The 25193-nt window shown below is 42.0% G+C and overlaps 1 protein-coding gene across 1 annotated transcript in view; it reads left to right on the top strand.

The window, feature by feature from the left end:
* The window catches only part of LRP1B (LDL receptor related protein 1B), a 1871059-nt gene that overhangs the window by 1813110 nt on the left and 32756 nt on the right, over positions 1 to 25193 (top strand). Inside the window, exons 84-85 of the mRNA XM_073545568.1 lie at positions 2596 to 2757; positions 6284 to 6458. Of these exons, the coding sequence (XP_073401669.1) occupies positions 2596 to 2757; positions 6284 to 6458 (337 nt within the window). The remainder of the gene's footprint in view (positions 1 to 2595; positions 2758 to 6283; positions 6459 to 25193) is intronic.

Here is a 25193-nt window from a genome sequence, read left to right as displayed (position 1 = left end):
GATTCTGCTTTGTTCTGCTTTGTTCTGCTTCTGCTGCTGCTGAACCTCTTGCTGCCAACTGCAGCTCCTCTCCGCAGTCTTGCGATTCTTCTCCAGTGTGAACAGGTCCAAACCTGTTCCTTCATACCCATCACTCCTCCCTGCCAGTACCAGTACCTGCACCTCCTGTGTGAACAGGTCTCTACCTATTCCATACACCACTTCTTCCTGTCCGTTTCCCTGTGTCTCAGCCGTGCCCACCTGCCAGTGTCTTAGCCGTGCCTGCCTGCCAGCGTCTCAGCCGTGCCCGCCTGCCAGTGTCTCAGCCATGCCCGTCTGCCAGCGTCTCAGTCATGCCCATCTGCCAGAGTACCAGCCGTGCCTGCCGTGCTCACCTGCCTGTCTGCCAGTTGTGCCTGTTGCCCACACGTGTCCTAGCGTCCTGTTCCCAGTGGGATCAGCAGCCACAACCAGACACCACCCTGGAGTGGCACCTGACAGATACCTGCCGCACAAGCCTAACCTCACCATCAGAGGCTCCAGTGAACACCAAGGTAGCTGCATTAGTTATGCCCCTTCCAGGGTAGTCTGGTTTGTGGCACAGTGGGTCCACAACCCCCATCACTCGCGCCAATCTGCCAAGGCGCTAGCATGACAAGTACTAAAAGTAGATAAAGGAAACAAAACAAATTTGTGAAAAATATAAGATTTTGCAATTTTTTTGTATTTAATTTAAGCGGATTCCAGCCTCCAAAACAGATTCACCTGGTGGGTTTTCCCCCAAGAACTGTTTGCTTTAGGTCCTTTTACAACATTTCTATAAAATTAAGGTCAAAACTTGGACTTCATCATTCCCAAACTTTCCCTTTATTCTTCAGAGCAATTATTTTGTGGAATGAATTGTGGCTTTGGATCTTTCTCTTTCTGCACAACACATACTGTATTCTCTTGTCCTGACATTTTCCATTGGAATTTTCCCGCATAATTTAGAATTCATTACTCCATTATTGCCCTTCCTAGCCCAAATGCTGCATAGCAAGATCAAACCTTGACAATACCGAACTATAGTAATGCCTTTACGACTGAAAGCTTGGGCCCCTCAGGAAGCATAGAGTTGATTTTCTCCTTGAAGACTTATTTTAAAGGGGTTGTCTGGTCCAAAATGATAAGTCTGCAGTCAGTCTGTGTGACTGCAGACTTATGAATCCCCTAGCGCATGTACTGTGCACTGCTAGGATTCGCCGGCTTCTGAGCTGAGACTGGAGGGTTTGCATGTGTTATACATACCCCTGGCCTTAGCCCGTTCAATCGGTGCGGCCTTGCTCCATACACTTGCATGCAGTGGGGCCATGTCCTCTAGTCGGCCATGCCGTCTGGATGGCCGCCTCACTAGTCGGGTGCGGCCTCACTCAGTACAAGTGTATGGAGTGAAGCACTGCCCACTGGATAGACTGCGGCCGGGAGTACACGCATACATACCCTCCGATCCCAGCTCAGAAACTGGCAAATCCTCACAGCATACAGTGTGTTCGTGGGAGATATTAATAAGTCTGCAGTCACACAGAGTGACTTCAGACTTATCGATTTGAACTGGACAGCCCCTTTAAGTATGGTGGCTGGGTACCTTCCTAACGCTATTAACCCCATAACTGTAGGTTAATAGTGCTATCTGACTTGACAGGTTCCCTTTAATGTAAAAGAGGCCTTTAGTCGCTTGGAGAAAATCTTGGGTTCCTTTGTAACCTTGTGGTCTTATATATGCCGTACTCTTGAATGAACTTTGTTGAGCTGGCACTCTTTGGGAATTTAATAACGATCTTCAATTTTCACCATTTGTACACAATCTTTCTGTGGATTGGTGGAGTCCAAATTCTTTAAATATGGTTTTGCAGCTTTTTCCAGCCTATGTCATACCATTGATTAAAAACACCTGCCTTTAATTTTTTTCTCCTCCAGATTATCTGCTAACGGTAAAGATTCACATATTTTTGTCACTTACAAACATGTGATAATGGATCATTTTACTTAAAAAAAAAATTTGCAAAATCTAATATTTTGACTCATTTGTTCGATTTAGTTCTCTTTATCTATTTTTATTTAGCACTGGTGTGAGAAACTGATGTGGTTTTAGGTCGAATTTATGCAGAAATCCGAAAAGCTCTGAAGGGTTCACAAACTTTCAAGTAATACTGTATTACAGCTTTAAGTTTTTATGGCATGAAATTGGCTTTTATCTTTCTCCTTGAACAATTGGGTCTATTATATTTTTACAGATAGTTGATTTGCCACTGACCCAGATAATCAAATATGTGAATCTATCATCTGCATTTAGTCGAAGAACATTTTCTCCAGAGTTAATATCATCGGAGAAAGGTCACAATACTTATATATCTTACCATCTTACCATATAGAAGAATATAGAAGGATATCACAGCGGGACATCTGAGTAGGCGACGCGCATACATAGCGCAATGAATGGAATAAATGGGCTATGGTAATAAACATAACCTTATTGTAGGGTGTTACGACTGGATCCCGGTGAAATATGGAGGTGCAATTGTGAATGGTTGTTCAAGTTTTAATTGTATGATAATAATATCATTTGTTCTTTAATAGGAAAACCAACCTGCAACTGCGCACTTGGTTACACCGGTCCGAACTGCGGTAAAAAGGTCTGTGACAACATATGTCAAAACGGAGGCACATGTAGTGTATCGCCTGGAAATCAACCCCTATGTCGCTGCCTTGCTGAATATACCGGAGACAGATGTCAATATCGTAAGTTTCCTTACGACACCATCTACTCACATTAGGCTTTAGCCCCTTAAATGGAATCCGTAAGTAGGATTTAACTTCTAAACTATTTATATGTGCATGTAGCTCTTACTGTATAATGACAAGTCCAACAACATCTTTACATGGCCAGTCTGTTCCTTCATTGCTGAGAAATCAGTGATTGTCTTGATATGCAAATGACACTAAATAGTTTTAAAGCCTCTGTGACTCCATCTCTATTCCCCACCCAGTGTCGCTTCCTCCTCCCACTTGACTAACAGCCTCTGTGCTGTTTGACAGGCAAATGACTTGTCAGTCAAGCAGGAAGAGGCAGCACTGAGCGGGGAATAGAGCTGGAGTGACAGACTTCAGATCTACAGTAGCTCTTCAGCCTCATTTTGCATATCAGTTATAATGCTAATTTCTAAGTAACGGAGGAATGGATTGGCCATGGAAAGGTATTGCTGAACTTGTCTTTTAAAGTTGTTTCTCACTTATAAATAGTTGGGGGAGTGAAACCTAGCTGACAAATTCACTTTAAGGACCAGGACATTTTTTATTTTTACACTTTTACTCTTTCAGTCCCTTCTCCCCAAAAGCCATAACTTTTTTTAGCGCAGTTTATCAGCACTCGCTATGCAGAGTCCTCTGTTGGGCCAGATGATGCCAGCATCCCGGGACATTCAGTGGAGTTGGCTCTTGTCCTTTGTGTAATGGGACTGTCTGATGGTTTGACCATGTCAGATTCTTTCTGAATTCCTTGATGGAGAACCGCCCTGTGTTCTTGTAGTGATGTATGGAGGAGGGCCCTCGCAGAGTGTCCGGGCCGGAACCAAGGGGACCGCCATCTAAGTTCCTAAGGGAACTGTACCAGGGGAACGGAGGAGGAAGGTGGATGGCTGAGAGTGACAGGACAGCAAGAGGAGGGGCGAGTAAAAAAGGGGCATGGAGCGCACAAGGGAGTCAGTTGGCAGAACGGCAGACACTGAACAAGAGACTGTGGGGGAGTGAGAGAGTCAGAGCGACAAACAGTGACCGGAGAGGAGACCAGCAACAGAGGGGAGATTTACAGTGGCCTTCGGGGAGGAGGCGCCGAGCTTACCGACCAGAGACTACCGCTTCACTCCAATCCGGGGTCACGACCTGCCCACGGTCGTCCGCGGCCGTTGCCGCTGTGCTCCAGCCTGTTGCAGCCTGTCCGCTGCCTCTCGCGGCCGCTGCCGCTTCACTCCAGCCCGCGGTTGTGGCCTGCCCGCTGCCGCCCGCGGATGCTGCGGCCCTGCTTCAGTCCGCGGCTGCGGCCTGTCCATCACCGCCCGCAGCCGCCATCACCCCGCTGCAGTGGGTAGTTGGGGCCTGCTCCCTGCCAACCGAGAAGCTCTTCGCCCAGCCCCAGGGCATGCATGTGGCCTACCAACCGCCACTCCTGGTAACTGTGACACATCCCTGCTTGGGGACTGGAGTCTCCCTGAACCCGCTTAAGAGTGGAACCCCGCTGTCTTTACAGGGGGTCACCTCATCAATTGGGCAATTTTTCATACTCTTGAGTGAAAAAACATGAAACACGGATGGAACGCTGAAAAATTATGATCATGGTGAGCACCCACATCAGATAGGGACAAGAAAAAAAGATCCAGCTCAAACAAAACACCAGGCACACCAGTGAGGACGATCAACGCGTTTCAACTAAAAAGTCTTACTCATGATCACGAGTAAGACTTTTTAGTTGAAACGCGTTGATCATCCGCACTGGTGTGCCTGATGTTTGCTATGCATATTTTTTAAAGAACAATATAGAATTTTAAAGTTGTCCAATAAAGCTTTGCAGCTGCCTCCGTCTTGAGCTGGATCATTTTTTTTTTCCTATCTGAAAAATTATGAACTAAAAAGTTTGGCTTCCATCTCTTATTAGTGTTACATGGATCCCTATAATGTATAATTGCCGATTCGGATCCATACAGTGGATCAGTAGAGGACGTGCTCTGAGTCTCATGGACTGGAGATATGGATCAATTTTTAAAACTGATGTCTGAAGGGATCAATGAAATTCTGTGGGCCAGAGTGCTGTCTGAGAAAAAATTGAGGCATCACATGGTTGTTTAACCCTTTTTTTCACAGCTCAACTGTGAAGGAAAAACAGGCTTTACTTTTCTTATGCTGTAAAAAGCTTATATGATAGAGAATTATGGTGCTTTATGCATATCTCCTTCTTCTCCAACCAGTTCGCCTTCCAAAGAAGCTATGAGACTGTGATTTAGCTCACAAAGAAAGCTCACCAGGAGAGAAGGCATTTACTTTTGATATATTTTACTCCTTTCTCATTGTGTTTATGGCATAGGAAGGGAACAATCGGAGCTTTTATACTCAACTTGAGTATATTCAGGATTAATATTCAATTGTGAAATCTTTGGAAAACTGCTAATTTTCTTCATAATCATAGCTTCCATCACAAATAGTAATCACTTCATAATAACTTCACGGCCTGCCACCCACTACCGAATTAAAGTATAGCTTTGAAGAGGGCTAAATATTTTATGCCATTTCCATCATTATCAGGAGCGTTAGGTAACAGCTTTTTAATTTATTATTCTTTTACTAGAGCCGTAAAAACTTGGCCATAAAATAATGCTCCGTAATTCATCCAATAAATAAAATTTTATTGAACAGAAAAGTATGAAGGTGTAAGAGATAAAATCTCTGTTCAAGACAAAAAATGCGTAGAGAATAAGAAAAAATAAAAATTAAAAAAATGTATAAACTTAATGGAAATGTCAAAAATTGTAATTATATTAAACACTAGTTGTGTGCCATAACTTTAGGGTCAGATTTGTGTTTTTGTGGGATTTTGGGTCCAAACAAATCCTTTTTCTCCCCTGAGTCTAATGGACAATTATCCAGATTGTAATGGGCCCTTGGACCAACTGATACTTATCATTTTCCCAAAGAACTAGAAACATCCCATGCCCTCCAGGTTCTTACCCATTGTCTGATGCTTAAGGTGCCACGACGCAAAGCCCTAACACATGTTTCACATTGGCTTCCTCAGAGGGCTATGTTACTGATGCAAAACAGAAGTTTTCGGAAGCTGCCAAAACACGGAAGCTCAATCAAAACAATAGTGACTATGCCTTGGTACTGCAGATGAAACTCCTACTGAAATCAATGGGTGCTGAATCGGAAATACCTAGCCGCGACTAATATGGAAATGATGGAGCTGCTTTGTTCCAGCAGCATCCAAAAACTTCCATCTGGCACCAGTAACAGCTGATAGGTTAGGATACGGGGTGTAACCTCATCCTAAAAAGTAGTGGCCAACCCCTTTCAAGCTAAAATCAAAATAAATTACCTGATATAAGATAAGGAGAGATCATAGGGTTCTGACGCCCAAACCTTGAAGGCCAAAACAAAAACAAAAAAACACAAGTTAATAACCTACAGGAGATTTTTAGGCTTGATTATGATACTCAATTTGTAAAATTTGTCTTCTCATTATGTTGTTGTTCTTGACTGATTCTATGTTTCACCGTAGATGTTTGCCACCACTACTGTGTAAATTCTGAATCTTGCACAATCTCCGACGATGGCCGGGTGGAATGTGTGTGTCCCATAAGATATGAAGGCTCGAGATGTGAAGTCGACAAATGTCAACGGTGTCACGGAGGATTCTGTATCATAGATAAGAACATCTATGACGTCATGTGCAAGTAAGTCCACAACTAGAAGAAAGTCTTAGTGGCAAACTTCTATCTCTTGTATTAGAAGACGACATCGAAATGGGCTAAAATCTCAATCTTTGTGATGAGCATTTGTTGGCCTTTTGGTCATACGGAAAGATATTTGACAAACATATGGGATATGCTACATCATTGTATCTGTGGTGTTCTAGATTTAAACCAAAGTGATTTTGAAAATCTTCCAAGGATGTTGGATTAGCATGCTGAAGATTTCTATGTGTAAATGCACAATATCTTTAAAATATTATACTATTCAGAGAAAAATAACCTAATACTAGCAAAACCGCAATCAATCTCCGACCATAGCGTCCCTAGGGTTTTACTATATTCACAGTGTACCATATCTTTGACTATTGAATAAACAAAATCACCACAAAAGCGTAAAAAGTATTAAAAAATAAACTAATTGGACTAAATAGTGATACATAGTTTTAAAAATAATATTAAAGAGCGTATTTCTTTAAATATACTGCTCAAAAATCTCCTTCCTGGATTACGGTAAAGATAACAGAATTATGTTCCATCGTATATTGTCCATTTTGGCATTCTCCCCTCGAAGCATTGCTAGTCAATAGACATTGGCATAAAAGGTCATGTAAAAAGTGTTCCACAACTTTTTATAATTTCATACGCAGACTCCTTACTTTCAATGGTGTCAACGAACATACAGGTCATAAACACAGAGCCATTGGGCACAGTACCATGAACCCAGCCAGTCATGTGGATAGACCGGATATACTCTATTAGGACTACTAAGACCTTTTACTTTAAAGACGACCCTACCCAAGATTGATGTCCGAATAATTCACTGATTTTGCCAGGACAAGCTGATCATTTAATGGGTATGGAAATCCACTATTTCTGGGTAGATGATGTTAGGGGCATGAAGGATTGTGTATGTTGAAGACTTAGTCTTCTTTTCCATGGAGAGTCTACAGAGATAGGTGACTAAGGTGTATAGGTGTTTTTCCATTTTTTTTTTTGCGTTTTCATTTTTTGCTCCTCTTCTTCTTCCGAGAGTCATAACTTTTTTTATTTTTCCATCAATATGGCCATGTGAGGTCTTGCTTTTTGCACGCCGAGTTGTACTTAGAGCAACGCCATTGATTTTACCATATAGTGTACTGGAAAATGTGGAAAAAAATTCCAAATGTGGTGAAATTGCAAAAAAAGTGCAATTCCACAACTGTTTTCTGGGTTTCTTGTTTACCATGTTCACTAAATGCTAAAACTGACCTGCCATTATGATTCTTGAAGTCATTACGAGTTTGCAGATGACAAACATGTATAGGTTTTCTTTTTTAAAAAATGGCACCATTTTCCAAGACTTGTATCTTTTCCATTTTTTCAGGATCTGGGGCAGGGGGAGGGCTTATTTTTTGTGCGTCTAGCCAACCTTTATATCACTGCTATTTTGGCTAACACCGTTTACTGATCGGGTTAATTTAGTGTATATTTCGATAAATCGGGATGCCAAATATGTGTATTTTTTAATTTTTTTATTGTTTTATTTTGAATTTGTCAAAACAGGGGTGATTTGAACTTTTATATTTTTAAAAAAATGTAAATATATTTTTTTTTAATTTTTACTTCAGGAGAATTGAAGCTGCGATCATCCGATCACTTGTGCCACGCATAGCAGGGCTGCAACCTTTGCTTTCTAAAGCAGAAATCATCATCTCCTATGAAAGCTGGAAATACTAATAGGAGATCTGCAATGACAAGCGTGGGAGTCTTCTGCAGACCCCCTGGCTGTCATGCCAACCTATCGGCGCCACCCGATCATGAAATAGGAGCTTCAATGGGTGTGGTCTGTCAGTGATTGACGGCGGCATTTAAAATGTTCCACCCACTGCTGTTAGGGGCACATGACAGCTGATCAAATCAGGGAAAGATGCAGGCTCAGCGCCTGAGCCCGCATCATAGGGAGAGGCACGACTTACAGTACGCTATATCTATACATCATAGGTCATTAAGTGGTTAAAGGAGCTGTCCAGGACTAAAATAATGACATCTCCTTGGAAGAATCTGGAAGTTGACAGTGTAAGAAGTCAGGACATCACAGCTCATTGCACCAAGTAGTGGCTTTTCTCGGTACTGCAGCGTAGCTCAATGTATGCAGCTATGGGACCAGTTGGCTGTGGGACCTGTTAACAGCTGGTTAGTGAGGGTGGTGGGTTTCTGGTCCCACCAATCTGATATCTTAAGGATTGATCATCGATATGCTGTTTTTGAACATCCCTTTCAGGACAGGTTGCACAATTTTCTGTTTCCATACCTAATAAATTATGATATACTGGTAAACACGACATTGCAGATTAGCCATCTTTACATTTCAAGCCTTTCTTCATATATTATAATATATTCAGACATTAATTACAAAATGTAAAAATGAATAACCTTCTAATAGACGTGCTCTAAAAAATGGAAATGAATCCCGACAATATCATCATTCCCTTTGTACATACTATTGAGAGGCTATTAATTGGCGCATCAGTGAAATTGGCAGAACACTGGCTGAGTTCAGCTTTTACTCCCAGATCTCGGCTTCCAGTATTCCCATATACTTCACAAGTCAGTTTCAGCAATTTTTATTCATAAAAATGCAAATCGAAGCACTTAATATTCATAGCTCACGTGAAAGTAATGCATGCCAGATTTGTAATGCGGGAAAAAAAGGAAATGTGTTAAGCTGATTATATTGTTTGTATGAATATTCATCGCAACAAAAAAAAAATTCGTATTGAGTCTACGAGTCTATAAAAGAGCTTAAAGAACTCCAACTACAATGTTTAGACTTTAACTTCCCCAACATCCAAGCGGCAGATTTTCCATCCTCTGGATGGTCTGCATGAGCCGATCCCTGTAAGTTTCTATCAGTAACACAGGAGATGTAAAATCAAAGTTGTGGACATATGGTCATGCATGATATTACGTTACTCCAAGGTGTGAGCCCGGAGAAGAAATATGGCTCCCTAGCTTTATTGTTTATCATTCCATTGTCCTAGGAGATCATATGATTGTTCTCCGTATGCGTAGTGCTCTAAAATAGAATTATCCTTTGATGTCCATACTAAGGCTAAGGTCACACAAGGCGTTCTAAAGACCTTTCTTTTCTTAAAAAAAAGCAAAAAAAAAGCACAAAAACCCCCAAATCCTTATGTCTATAACATTCCTGTTGGCATTTTACATTCTAGTTACAATACTTGGTTCCTCTTCCTCTTGCTCATGTTATTACAGATGCATCCATGTTCACATTTCTGCAAAATAAATATATTATCGCAACTTAGTAGCGATAATAACCTGCACAAGCTGCAATGCACATCATAACCACTGGGTGGCCACAATTTATACATATTGGCATAAACATCTCTGGACAGAGCATCAAAAAATCATTTTTGTAAAAAACTGGTAATCTTGCACCATTCACCCTAGAACCTGTTACAACCAAAAAGAAAGGTAAGGGAGGATGTGAATCTTATGTGTTTAGCTTCCTTACAAGTCAAGAACAAGATAAAGCTAGTCATCCAGGTGGGTGACAAGTTCAATTTGCATTGCTGGAGGGTTGGACTGCGTTGGACTTATTCTTTCTGGGCAATTTTGGATCTTTTCCTTCCAATTTGGAAAATCCCCTATTACCTAGAAAGGTTCTACAAAAAGTTCAATTATCTGCTGACGTTAGTGATTGTTAACTCTTTACCTTCCTTGTTAGTGCACTAATCGATTCCCCAGCAGCCGATCACGTGGGGTCCTACGGGGGTCTAATTTGTCTGTTATTTTGGCTTTACTTGCTTAGATGCAATGGGATCAAGTGCAATATTACAACACAGGGACCAATGTGCTATTGTTTCTGGAAAAGCGGGATTACACTTCTAGTTAACCCCTTTATGGATCCAGATATTTGACTTCTTCCAGTCTAAATCACGGAGTGAACTACTTATACGATGGACTACTTGCTAGAGATGGGGTGCACCTTACGAAGACTGGAAAGCATGTATTTGGAAGTCGCCTTGCTACACTTGTAAGGAGAGCTTTAAACTAGAACAACATGGGAAGGGAAGCAAAAGACCAGAAAAAGCCATACACCTGACAAATGCTATTGAGAACTCTGCTAATAGAAGTGGAAAGGAAGAACAAAGACGAAAGAATCTAATTAATAAAAATATTGGAGAAAGAGAAACCAATCACAAACTAAAATGTTTCTATACTAATGCACAAAGCATGGGCAACAAACAAGGAGAATTGGAACTACTAACACAGGAAAAGAAATATGATGTCATTGGAATCACTGAAACTTGGTGGGACGATACACATGATTGGAATACAAGACTAGAAGGATACAACTTATTTGCAAGAAACAGACTTGATAAACGAGGAGGGGGTGTTGCATTGTATGTTAGAAACGCATATATCTGCACAGAGATTGAAGCTTCAGAGACTGGGAGTTCTGTGGAAACTGTTTGGGTAAGAATACAAGGACAGAACAATGGAAAGGACACCATTGTAGGCATTTACTACAGGCCGCCTGTGCAAGCTGAAGATATGGATGAACTCTTTATGCATCAAATGGCCAAGTTCTCCAAAAAATATGACATAGTTGTCATGGGAGATTTCAACTATCCAGACATTTGTTGGGAATCTCTCTCAGGCAAAACTAACAGGTCAAGGAAATTCTTATCCTCTCTTGCTGACAACTTTATCTTCCAAAAAGTAGGGGAGAAAACAAGGGGAACTGCTACCTTGGATCTAATCCTTATAAACAGGGAGGAAATGGTTGAGGAGGTAAAAGTGGCTGGAACCCTAGGAGGTAGCGACCATGCTATTTTAGAATTTTGGATAACTAGAGGCGGAAGACCTGTGAAGACTCAGACGTCAAGGTTAGATTTCAGAAAGGCAGATTTTAAGGGATTCAGAAAGATAATTGGAGGGATCCAATGGCTGGATATCCTTAAAGACAAAAATGTCCAGGAAGGATGGGAAATCTTGAAAAATGAAATTCTCAAAGCACAGTTGTTAACAATTCCGAAAAGAGGGAAGAATAGGAAGCATTTAAGGAAACCAGGATGGGTGAACACAGAACTTAAGCACATGCTAAAAAGGAAGAAAAAAATGTTTATAAAATGGAAAGAGGGAGGCATAGCTAAAGAAGAATATAATGCTGTCTGCAGAATCTGCAGGGCACAAATCAGATTAGCTAAAGCTGAAAATGAATTGAGGCTTGCAAGAGATGTCAAAAGCAATAATAAAGGATTTTGGGGATATGTCAAAAGTAAAAGAAAAGTCAAAGATGCTATAGGATTTTTACAGGATGAAAATGATGAAATGGTAAGACAGGATGTTGAGAAGGCTGAACTTTTAAATTCCTATTTTGCATCTGTTTTCTCTCAGAAAGGAAATGTAACACCAACTATTATTCACTGTCCTATTAAGGGAATAGAAGAATCCAGGATATCTATAAACAGAAAGATAGTGAGGAAACACTTAGCTAACCTAAATGAATTCAAGTCTCCAGGTCCAGATGAATTACACCCCAGAGTACTGAAGGAGATAGCAGAAGAAATTTTTGAACCCCTCTCCATAATCTTTGAAAATTCTTGGAGAACAGGAGAAGTGCCAGAAGACTGGAGAAGAGCAAATGTTGTTCCTATCTTCAAAAAGGGGAAGAAGGTGGACCCAGGCAACTATAGGCCGGTGAGTCTGACTTCTATACCAGGAAAGATCTTTGAACAAATTATTAAACAACATGTAAGTCAATACCTGGATAAGAATGAAGTGATCAAACAGAGTCAGCATGGGTTTGTAACTAACAAGTCATGTCAGACTAACTTAATTTCCTTCTATGACGGTATCACTGATTGGGTGGATCAAGGAAATGCTGTAGATATAGTATATCTTGACTACAGCAAAGCATTTGACAAAGTCTCTCATACAATCCTTATTGAAAAAATGACTAAGTATGGAATGGACAAGGCAACTGTTAGGTGGATTCATAGCTGGCTTAGTGATCGGACCCAAAGAGTGGTCGTAAATGGCTGCACATCCAGTTGGAAGAATGTCTCAAGTGGGGTACCACAGGGCTCTGTCCTGGGCCCTGTATTGTTCAACATCTTTATCAACGATTTAGATGAAGGAATTGAGGGTAAACTGATTAAATTTGCTGATGACACAAAGCTAGGAGGGATAGCTAATACTAGAGAAGAGAGAGAGAGGATTCAAAAAGATTTAAATAAACTGGAGAAGTGGGCAGTAACTAACAGAATGGTTTTTAACAGGGAGAAATGCAAAGTACTACATCTGGGCAATAAAAATGAAAAAAGCATATATAGAATGGGAGGAATAGGGCTAAGTGACAGCACATGTGAAAAAGACTTGGGTATACTAATAGATCACAGACTGAATATGAGTCAACAGTGTGATGCAGCAGCAAAAAAGGCAAATGCAGTTCTAGGATGTATTAACAGAAGCATACAGTCTAGATCACGTGAAGTCATTATTTCCCTCTACTCCTCTTTGGTCAGACCTCATCTGGAATATTGTGTCCAGTTTTGGGCACCACATTTTAAAAAAGACATCAACAAACTGGAGCAAGTTCAGAAAAGAGCGACCAGAATGGTGACCGGTCTGCAAACCCTGTCTTATGAGGAAAGGTTGCAGGATTTGGGAATGTTTAGTTTGCAAAAGAGAAGACTGAGAGGAGACTTAATTGCTGTCTACAAATATCTAAAGGGCTGTCACATTGTAGAAGGATCAACTTTATTCTCATTTGCACAAGGAAAGACTAGAAGCAATGGGATGAAACTGAATGGGAGGAGACACAGATTAGATATTAGAAAAAACTTTTTGACAGTTAGAGTGATCAATGAGTGGAACAGGCTGCCACGAGAAGCGGTGAGTTCTCCTTCAATGGAAGTCTTCAAACAGAGGCTGGACAGACATCTGACTGGGATGATTTAGCGAATCCTGCTTTGAGCAGGGGGTTGGACCAGATGGCCCAGGAGGTCCCTTCCAACTCTACGATTCTATGATTCTATGATTCTATGATTCTAAATGACGAGCTTTTCAAAGAAAAATATGACTTTGTATTACTCTGCCGGGAGATGTTTATGTTTATATTTTGTGTCTGTTCGTGGCCGCTGCTGGCTTTGCTGTGTTTTGAACCATGTTGTTGAGACTTTGGCTGTCGTGTCCTGATTTTTTTTTTTTAAAATTGTATAGTTAGAAATTGGACTTCTTAGCAAAGGTGGAAATTTGTATACATATCTGAAAGCATTACAACCCTCCAATCATAAACCCTATAATGGATAATTAAGTGATGCAGAAAAAAATCAATATTTAGCAATCAATAATGATGGCCATTGAATGTCGTCAATTTTTTACAGCTTGCTGAAAATGCTCTTTGAAATGAATTTCTATATCACCCATGAAAATGTAACACTGGGTGCAAAATGCTCTGCTAAATAATTTTTACTGAAATACATCTACATGGGATCTGTATACTTTATCTGCTATTTACACTTTTGCACAGATTTTTTTTATTGTTCATTTGTAGGGATGAGCGAGTATACTCGTTAGGATTCGGTACTTGGCGAGTAATGTGGTACTTGCGGTATTCGAATCCTGGCGAGTGTTTCACTACTTGCCTCGCAATACTCAGCACAGCCCGCACAGTCCCAGCACAGTCTCCGCACAGCCCAGCACACTCCCTGCACAGTACCTGCACAGCCCAGCACAGTCCCCGCACAGTACCTGCACAGCCTTGCATTGCACAGTCCCGCAAAGTACCTGAACAGCCCAGCACAGTCCCCCCACAATACCTGCACAGCCCAGCACAGTCCCACACAGCCTGCTACAGACCCCGCACAGGCCAGCACAGTCCCGCACAGCCCGGCACACTCCCGGCACACTCCCTGCACAGTACCTGCACAGCCCAGCACAGTCCCCGCACAGTACCTGCACAGCCTTGCATTGCACAGTCCCGCAAAGTACCTGAACAGCCCAGCACAGTCCCCCCACAATACCTGCACAGCCCAGCACAGTCCCACACAGCCTGCTACAGACCCCGCACAGGCCAGCACAGTCCCGCACAGCCTGGCACACTCCCTGCACAGTACCTGCACAGCCCAGCACAGTCCCGCACAGGCCAGCACAGTCCCCGCACAGTCCCTGCACGGGCCAGCACAGTCCCGTGCGGGCCACCACAGTCCCGCACAGTCCTGCACAGGCCAGCACAGTCCCCGCACCGTCCCTGCACGGGCCAGCACAGTCCCGTACAGGCCAGCACAGTCCCGCACAGTCCTGCACGGGCCAGCACAGTCCCGCACAGTCCCGTACAGGCCAGCACAGTCCCGCACAGCACAGCACAGTCCCCGCACAGTACCTGCACAGCCTTGCATTGCACAGTCCCGCACAGTACCTGAACAGCCCAGCACAGTCCCCCCACAATACCTGCACAGCCCAGCACAGTCCCACACAGCCTGCTACAGTCCCCGCACAGTACCTGCACAGCCCAGCACAGTCCTGCACAGGCTAGCACAGTCCAGCACAGCCCGGCATAGTCTTCGCACAGTCGCCGCCCATTACTCGCATTTCCCATAGACTTACATAGGACTCGCTACTCGTTACGAGTACCCGAGAATTAGGAGGTACTAGTAATGAGTACAGCGAGTCCGAATCCTACACTACTCGCTCATCCCTATTCATTTGCTTTTAAAATACAAAGTTAAAAAACTTTTTGAAATAGTCTCTTCATTATCAACTTTCTGCTGTTTTGCTGCTGCACAGTCTGTAACTTTTTAGCAGAGTCCTCTACAGCAATGTTATAAATCCTTCTGATATCCTGCTCCTTGTTCTGTCTGCTCTTTTGGCACTCTCCCTTTTCTCAGTGTTAGGCCGGGGTCACGCTTGCATGTGCAATGCGAGAAACTCGCACGAGTCTCTCACATCAATACCCGACACTGCCGCCGGCATTCGGGACCGGAGTGTGTGGCTGCATAGAAATACATGCAGCCGCACACTCCGATCCCAAGTGCCGGCAGCAGTGCCGGGTATTGATGCGAGAGACTTGTGCGAGTTTCTCGCATTGCACACGCAAGTGTGACCCCGGCCTTAGAGAGAGCAGCAGGGAGGGGGTTATTCATAAATCTCCACAGTGGGAAAAATGAGAAAGTTCTAAATTTCTTTATTCTCAGAGAGGACAGAAGAAAAACAGGCTGTAGATAAGGAAGACAGTACATAAAATGAAAATATATGCAGGATAGAAGCTGTGCTGGTACAGTGCATGAGCTAATGAAGACAGAAGCACTGTGGATTGACATAGACCTGACATCCAGCTTATATTACTGGGAGAGACAAACTTCACATCAAGTTTTGTTTTACTGGAGTGACACAACGACGGAAATACAGCACTTAGTGGAATGAAAATCCATAATTTCTCACAATATAGAAGTGTGAATCAGCAATAGAGAAATAATAAAACATAACTTTTAATAATATATAAAAGCTACCAAAAGATAAAGTGCAATTAAAAAACACACTAAATCAATTGCCACAGACTATAACACGGAGTGTCTGTATATTTTTTACACACCAGATCACTCAGAGTATATACATGTGACTTTATTCCATGTCCAAAAGTAAAGAAACCTGGACAGACAAATATTACTAGATAAAAGACAATGTGAATAACAACCACAGTCTAATCATGAATGGTTACCTTATCAGAGGCATATACAGCATCTATCCCATTTAGGTTTTAACAAGGAAATAACCCATTCATATCTAAGGAGGAGACATCAAAAAACAATAATCCATAAACACTCCGAGTAAAGGAAAGATCTCACCCATGCGTCTGGAAGATGCCCAAAATCAGATGTCCATCAGAGTCAGGTCAGGAAACAAGGCATTACCCTAGTCAAACCCTGTAGGGGCTAGCTGACCTGACACCCATGACTCCCGCCCTAACAAGGGCAGTCCACATCTGACCCTCATGCAATTAGCCCTACAATGTCCCTATGCATCCCAACGCGTTTCGTCGTTTGCTGACTCTTCAGGGGATCTAGTTGCACACGGTCCGGGCCGCCATACTTCTGGTTTACTCACTCAGCCCAAAACCAACATGGCAGTGGAACTTCCGGTCATGCACAACTCTATCAACATGAGACCGCTCTGCGGATACCGCAAAAATAATCGCGATACTCCGTGCACTGATAAAACCCCATGCTCACATGTACACCGCAATCAGACCTATTCCATTCCCGGTAATATACATACATATACATCGCGGTCTTCACTGCCAAACTTCTGGTTAATTCGATATAAACGTTCACACATATGTACATCCTAAATATAGCAGCTGTAATTAAGTTGATCATTAAGCCCCCTAGGGGTCATAGTATCTAGACAGAAAATCCATTTGGTCTCCTTTTGCAGAATGATACGGTCCCAATTACCACCTCTTGGTGGTTTTTTTACTCTCTCAATCCCCAGAAAATTGATGGAATTAATATTTCCACCCTGACATTGATTAATATGACGTGAAATGGGTGTATCTCTTTTATGGGTAATATCCCCAATATGTTCCCCCACCCTACGTTTAAACTCCCTAATGGTTTTGCCCACATATTCCTTGCCGCACAGGCAAGTGGCCTTATAAATCACTCCTTTACTGCTACAGTTAATAAACTCTCTAATTTGAAATTGTTGTCCTGTAACATTAATGATAAAGTCACTACCAGAGGCAATATGGGGACAAACAACACAATGGCCACATCTATAACAGCCTTTAACATTCGCAGGCAGCCAAGTGGTATTAGAAGGTCTGGTGAAATGACTATTGACCAAACGGTCTTTTAATGAACGGCCTTTTCTGTATGTAATTAAGGGTTGTGTGGAAAGTTCCCTTCCAATGTCCTTATCCATCAGCAAAATAGGCCAATGTTTAGTAAGGACGGCCCGTACATCTTTAGATCCATTGTCAAAAGTGGTAATTAGCCTCATTTCACCCTTATTCTCAACTCTAGATCTGGGTTTAAGGAGTTCCAATCTATTTTTGCCTTTTGCATTTTTATAGGCCCGTTTCAAAACATCAAGGGGATAACCTCTGTCCAAAAATCTGTCTCTAAGTTCCTTCGCCTGCCTCTCAAAAGATTCCTCTGTGGAACAATTTCTGCGAATTCTAAGGTATTGACCTTTAGGTACACCACGTTTTAAATGCACCGGGTGGCTACTGTCCCGCTTCAAAAGAGAATTTGTAGCAGTAGGCTTCCTGTAAGTACATGTAGAAATGATACCGTCAATAATAGATATGCGCATGACCGGAGATTCCAGGGCCTTGATGCTTTTGGGTATGTGCTACAGACCGTAAGCATGTTGGCCTGGATTATGGCGCATGCGCGAACATAAGGGTGTACCAATACTCCAAGTATCGTTATAGTTTCCATGGTAGTGGTGGAGGAGTCCTGTGTTAATTGATTTACACATGACCGGAAGTTCCGCGGCCATGTTGCATTTGGGCATATCAAATTAACCGGAAGTTTGGCAGTGAAGACCGCGATGTATATGTATGTATATTACCGGGAATGGAATAGGTCTGATCGCGGGTGTACATGTGAGCATGGGGTTTTTTCAGTGCCCGGAGTATCGCGATTATTTTCGCGGTATCCGCAGAGCGGTCTCATCTTGATAGAGTTGCGCATGACCGGAAGTTCCACTGCCATGTTGGTTTCGGGCTGAGTGAGTAAACTGGAAGTATGGCGGCCCGGACCGTGGCGTATACACACGCCAGGAATAGAGTAGGCGTTGTGTTTATGGCGTTTAGCGTCATTGATCACAGGTAGCGCTTCAAGGCGTGTGTTCTAATTTCAGGTGGGTGTTTTTATCCTGATTAGCAGGCTATATCTAGCCCCTTGTTACAGGCTGCCTCACTCTATTGTCACCTGGGAGGTAGCCTAGTTACTGTGTTTTGCGTCCAATTTGTACAAATAGATCCCCTGAAGAGTCAGCAAATGACGAAATGCGTTGGGATGCATAGGGACATTGTAGGGCTAATTGTATGAGGGTCAGATGTGGACTGCCCTTGTTAGGGCGGGAGTCATGGGTGTCAGGTCAGCTAGCCCCTACAGGGTTTGACTAGGGTAATGCCTTGTTTCCTGACCTGACCTGACTGATGGACATCTGATTTTGGGCATCTTCCAGACGCATGGGTGAGATCTTTCCTTTACTCAGAGTGTTTATGGATTATTGTTTTTTGATGTCTCCTGCTTAGATATGAATGGGTTAATTCCTTGTTAAAACCTAAATGAGATAGAGGCTGTATATGCCTCTGATAAGGTAACCATTCATGATTAGACTGTGGTTGTTATTCACATTGTCTTTTATCTAGTAATATTTGTCTGTCCAGGTTTCTTTACTTTTGGACATGGAATAAAGTCACATGTATATACTCTGAGTGATCTGGTGTGTAAAAAATATACAGACACTCCATGTTATAGTCTGTGGCAATTGATTTAGTGTGTTTTTTAATTGCACTTTATCTTTTGGTAGCTTTTATATATTAATAAAAGTTATGTTTTATTATTTCTCTATTGCTGATTCACAGAGACACACAGACCTCACATCAGCGTGTATTACTGGGAGAGACACACAGACCTCACAACAGCCTGTATTACTGGGAGAGACACACAGACCTCACATCCAGGCTATATTACTGGGAGAGACCTACTGATTTCACATCCAGCCTTTATTACTGGGCGAGACACACGGACTTCACATTCAGCCTTTATTATTGGGAGAGACACACAGACCTCACATCCAGCCTATATTACTGGGATGGGCAAACAGATCACACATCCAGCCTACATTACTGGAAGGGACACACAGACATTACATTCAGGCTATATTACTGGGAGGGACACACAGACCTCACATCCAGCCTATATATTACTGGGAAGCACACACAGACATCACATTCAGCCTATATTACTGGGAGGGACACACAGACCTCACATCCAGACTATATTACTGGAAGAGACACACAGGCCTCACATCTAGCCTATATTACTGGGAGGGACACACAGACCTCACATCAAACCTATATTAGTGGGAGGGACACACACAGAGCTCACCATCCAGCCTATATTACTAGGAGGGACACACAGACCTCACGTTCAGCCTATATAACTGGGAGAGACACACGGACCTCACATCCAGCCTATATTACTGGGAGAGACACACAGACCTCACATCCAGCCTATATTTCTGGGAGGGACACACAGACCTCATCGGCCAAACAGGCATGAGAAAATGACTGCAAATCCGAGCTGCATCATAGTATAACATTGGGCCGACTGCTAATCGATAATACATAGCACAGCACTGAGCCGTGTTATACAGTCATGGCCAAAAGTTTTGAGAATGACACAAATATTATATTTTCACATGATCTGCTGCCCTCTGGTTTTTATGTGTGTTTGTCAGATGTTTTTATCACATACAGAAATATAATTGCAATCATATTATGAGTAACAAATGGTTATATTGACAGTTAGAATGAGTTAATGCAGCAAGTCAATATTTGCAGTGTTGACCCTTCTTCTTCAGGACCTCAGCAATTCTCCCTGGCATGCTCTCAATCAACTTCTGGATCAAATCCTGACTGATAGCAGTACATTCTTGCAAAATCAATGTTTTTATTTTGTCTGAATTTGAAGGTTTTTGTTTGTCCACCCGTCTCTTGATGATTGACCACAAGTTCTCAATGGGATTAAGATCTGGGGAGTTTCCAGGCCATGGTCCCAAAATCTCTATGTTTTGTTCCCTGAGCCATTTAGTTATCACCTTTGCTTTATGGCAAGGTGCTCCATCATGTTGAAAAAGGCATTGTTGATCGCCAAACTGCTCTTGGACGGTTGGGAGAAGTTGCTCTTGGAGGACATTCTGGTACCATTCTTTATTCATGGCTATGTTTTTAGGCAAGACTGAGAGAGAGCCCATTCCCTTGGCTGAGAAGTCACCCCACACATGAATGGTTTCAGGATGCTTGACAGTTGGCATGAGACAAGACTGGTGGTAGCGCTCACCTGGTCTTCTCCGAATAAGCCGTTTGCCAGATGTCCCAAACAATCGAAAAGGGGATTCATCAGAGAAAATGACTTTACCGAAGTCCTCAGCAGTCCACTCCCTGTACCTCTTGCAGAATATCAGTCTGTCCATGATGTTTTTTCTGGAGAGAAGTGGCTTCTTTGCTGCCCTCCTTGAGACCAGGCCTTGCTCCAAGAGTCTCCGCCTCACAGTGCGTGCAGATGCACTCACACCTGCCTGCTGCCATTCCTGAGCAAGCTCTGCACTGCTGGTAGCCCGATCCCGCAGCTGAAACACTTTTAAGAGACGGTCCTGGCCTGGCACTTGCTGGTCTTTCTTGGGCGCCCTGGAGCCTTTTTGGCAACAAGGGAACCTCTCTCCTTGAAGTTCTTGATGATGCGATAGATTGTTGACTGAGGTGCAATCTTTCTAGCTGCGATACTCTTCCCTGTTAGGCCATTTTTGTGCAGTGCAATGATGACTGCACGTGTTTCTTTAGAGATAACCATGGTTAGCAGAAGAGAAACAATGATGCCAAGCACCAGCCTCCTTTTAAAGTGTCCCGTGGTGTCATTCTTACTTAATCATGACAGATTGATCTCCAGCCCTGTCCTCATCAACACCCACACCTGTGTTAATGGAGCAATCACTGAAACGATGTTAGCTGGTCCTTTTAAAGCAGGGCTGCAATGATGTTGAAATGTGTTTTGGGGGATAAAGTTAATTTTCTAGGCAAATATTGACTTTGCAAGTAATTGCTGTTAAGCTGATCACTCTATAACATTCTGGAGTATATGCAAATTGCCATTAGAAAAAATGAAGCAGTAGACTTTGTAAAAATTAATATTTGTGTCATTCTCAAAACCTTTGGCCATGACTGTACAGTAATGTGAGTGAACCCCTCAGCCTTTACTATTTAGTAGAACACACAAGTGAAAAATCTGAACTTTGGTCAGGCTGCACACTGCATATCGTGGGGTCTGAAAATGAATGAAAGAAGATTGCAGACTGAAATTTAGTGCAATTTTATTAACCCCTTATGACATGGAGATTTTCCATCTTTGCACTTTCGTGTTTTTTTTTCATTTTATTTTTCCATCAATATAGCCATTTGAAGGGTGTTTTTTTTTTTTTGCGTGCCGAGTTGTACTTTTTGAAACTCACCATTGATTCTACCACATGTATTGGAAAATGGGAAAAAAAATCTTAGTGCTTTGAAATTCAAAAAAAAGTGCAATTCCACAATTGTTTTCTGAATTTTTTAATTTACCACATTCACTATATGGTAAAACTGACCCGGCAGTATGATTCCTAAAATTGGTACGTGTACGCAGATACGAAATGTATATAGTGTTATTTTCATTAAAGTGGTGAAAACAAATTCAGAACTTTGTAAAAAAAAAAAAATGTTTGAGTTTGTCACCATTTTCCGAGACCGATATTGTTTTCAATTTTTGAGCTATGTGGCTGTGTGAGGGCTTATTGTTTGCACCCTGAGCAGCTGTGCTTACTGATTCTTATTTTGGGGTACATACGTTGTTTTGATCACCTCTTATTGCAATGTTGCGTTGGCCATAGAAACGTAATTCATGAGTCTTGATTTCTTTTTTGTTATGCCATTTACCGATCCTATTAATTTACTTTAAATTTTGATAGATCGAACTCTTACGAATGCAAAAATGCCAAATAGGTATATTTTTCGTTATTTTATTATTTTATTTTTAATAGGGCAAACGAGGGGTGATTTAAAGTTTTGAGGGATTTTTTTTAAATTTTTTTTATATTTTTAAAAACTTTTTTTTAATGCATTTGTTAGTCCCCTTTGGGAACTTGAAGCTCTGATTATATGATCACTTGTGCTGCACATAGCACAATGTATTGAGAAAATGACAATCTCCTCTGAACCCCCAGCTACAGGTTAGCTGCCGAGCTGCCCCTCTCTGTCGCTTGTTAAGTGCCGCTGTGATAGATTGACAGTGGGATTTAACAGGTTGATAGCTGAGGACGGAGCTCCACTCATCCTGCACTGTTAAAGGCACATGATGGCTGATCAAATCAGCCATCATGTGCGGGGAAAGAAGCGGGATCAGTGTGAGCATGAATTAAAGGCAGGGACACGACAAATGACATCACATGTCGTGAAGGGGTTAACTTAAGATGACCATATACATGCAAAAATCATTTTTCTATATCAAAGGTGTCCATTGCCTTTAAGTTCCACTTTGCTAAACTTCCCTTAAGGCTGTGTGTCCACGTTCAGGATTTTTCGCTTTTTTTAGCGTTTTTTCACCTGCAAATACGCTGAAAAAACGCATACATTAAGCATCCCATTATTAGAATGCATTCTGCAATTTTTGTGCCCATGCTGCGTTTTTTTCCGCAAAAAAAAACCGCATCGCGGAAAAAAACGCAGCATGTTCATTAATTTTGCAAAAAATCTGCGGATTTGCCACTTTCTTCATTTTTTTCGGATGCTCCATAAAAAAAAATGCGAAAAATCTGCAGAAAAAACGCGATAAAAACGCGCAAAAAAAGCCAAAAAAAATGTGGATTTCCTGCGAAGGAGTCTGGTTTGGTTCAGGAAAATTCAGCTTACGTGGGCACATAGCATTAGGCTGGCTGCAGACGTTGCATCCAAACTTGTACGGATTCTTGGTTGTGTGACAGGGGACAAGAGGTTTGGCATCCTGAATCCAACCTCTATATATAACTAGCAGAGTTTTCCCACTATTTAGAATTTAAAAAAAATAAAAAAATATGATTCTGTTTCTATTCCGCCATTTACTTTTTACCAGTAGAGAAAAAAACTTTTTCTTAAATAATTTCTATGTCAGGATAAAAGCTATTAAAATGGATTTCCAGCACAGCACAAATATAAATAGAGAATCTTTTGCATAAATCGCTTAATGAGATTTCTGATGAATTGCTAATTCTGTTTAATTCCTGAGTTAGAAAAATAATACTGAAAACTTAATACAAAAAGAAGGATGACTATTGCGGAATAATCTGCCGGATGAAAGGCTGCATTGAATTTATTGAGTGAGAAATAAGTCAGTTTTTTCTATATTTATTCAGAGGAAATAATAAAGTTGACATTTAGATTTGACTAAAAGGTACCAAGGTTTTCAGAAAATGGCAAATTACAACATCTATTACTTTTTTCTGTTATATAAGTTCAGTTGACAACTTTTAAAGTAATTTCAAATGATCAATAAATATTCATTTACGCCTCTGTTCACCAACTCTACTTTCCGGTAGCTTTTTACTCTCCGGTTGCTACCTGCTTGCTGTATACATCAGAATGCTTGCTGTATCTCTTCCAGTCTTGGGTAGTGTGTTGCTGTTGGGTCAACAGTCGCTCGGAAGGCACCCTTAACCTTTCATGCATACACGGTAAATGCTTCTCGGATCAGTCTAAATCTGGCTCATGTGTATTATGACTATGGCAATTGGTAAGGGAATCATGAAAGTTATGGCCACTTTCTATCTGTCCACACTATAACACATAAGGATGGCTCATGGGTAGAGTTGAGTGAATTTCTTAAAATTCGATTCTGATTCTGATTGACGCCGAATATTGTTTTTCCAATATTCGGCAAACACAGCCGAACGTCATTGGAGTCAATGGGAGGAGAAATGAACGAATATGTTCAGAACTGATCATCAAACATAAATTTGGCACTATGGCTTGAATATGGCAAATTCAGATTTGTTGACCCATATCGAACATATTCGCTCAACTCTAGTTATGGGGATAACTTGAGTTGCCAATATGATTCCACGGGTCTCAAAACAAACTCATTGACTTCTTCTTGGGTAGATGCTAATTTGTTTGGACTAGTTAGGGCTACATATTCTTTGTAGACTATTTCTGTTGAAAGAGCTGAGCTTCTTGGTAGGACATATCCCAAGATGATAGGCTCACGGTCACCAAATTTGAAAGAACACATGAATTCAGGATAGTCCACGGGGTGAAGAAAAAGAGTCAAGTCATGCTATCCCAACATATTGTACATGATGGCATAGCTTACCATAAAGTGATGGCTAGACAGATGTGTTCTTCCTTACCTTTAGGCGGAGTTCACACGTGGCGTTTTTTTTGCGTTTCCGTGGCGGTTTTAACCGCGCGATTTTGCCGCGAAAACACAAAAAATAAGCATCCCATACATTCCTATGGGATTCCGCAATGCTGTGCTAATGCTGCGGTTTTTACCGCGGCGGAATCGCTTTGCGGTAAAAAATGCAGCATGCTCATTAATTTCGCGGAATCGCAGTGATCCCGCACCCATAGGAATGCATTGCTCTGCTTACTTTCCACATGTGGTTGTGCACACCATGCGAAAAGTAAGCAGAACATTTGCGGATGGTACCCACGGTCCGGAGGAGAGGAGACTGTCCTCCGGGCTTTGGGTACCATATCCCTGTAAAAAATAGAATTTAAAATAAAAAATATTGTTATTCTCACCTTCCGACATCCCGCGCAGCCTTCCCGTCTCTCTCCACGCTCCTGGTCCCAGTAAGCCTTTGCGAGCGATGACATCCATTCTCGCGGGATCGCGAAGTCTCGCGGTCATTCGCGAGACGTCGCGATCCTGCGAGAACAGACGTCATCGCGGTAATTGTCGCAAA

Source organism: Dendrobates tinctorius, unplaced genomic scaffold (assembly GCF_039654945.1).
Source record: "Dendrobates tinctorius isolate UK_male_01 unplaced genomic scaffold, ASM3965494v1 ptg000143l, whole genome shotgun sequence".
Taxonomy (NCBI): domain Eukaryota; kingdom Metazoa; phylum Chordata; class Amphibia; order Anura; family Dendrobatidae; genus Dendrobates; species Dendrobates tinctorius.
The sequence above is the reverse complement of the archived record's forward strand: the minus strand, read 5'-3'. Positions and strand labels throughout refer to the sequence as shown.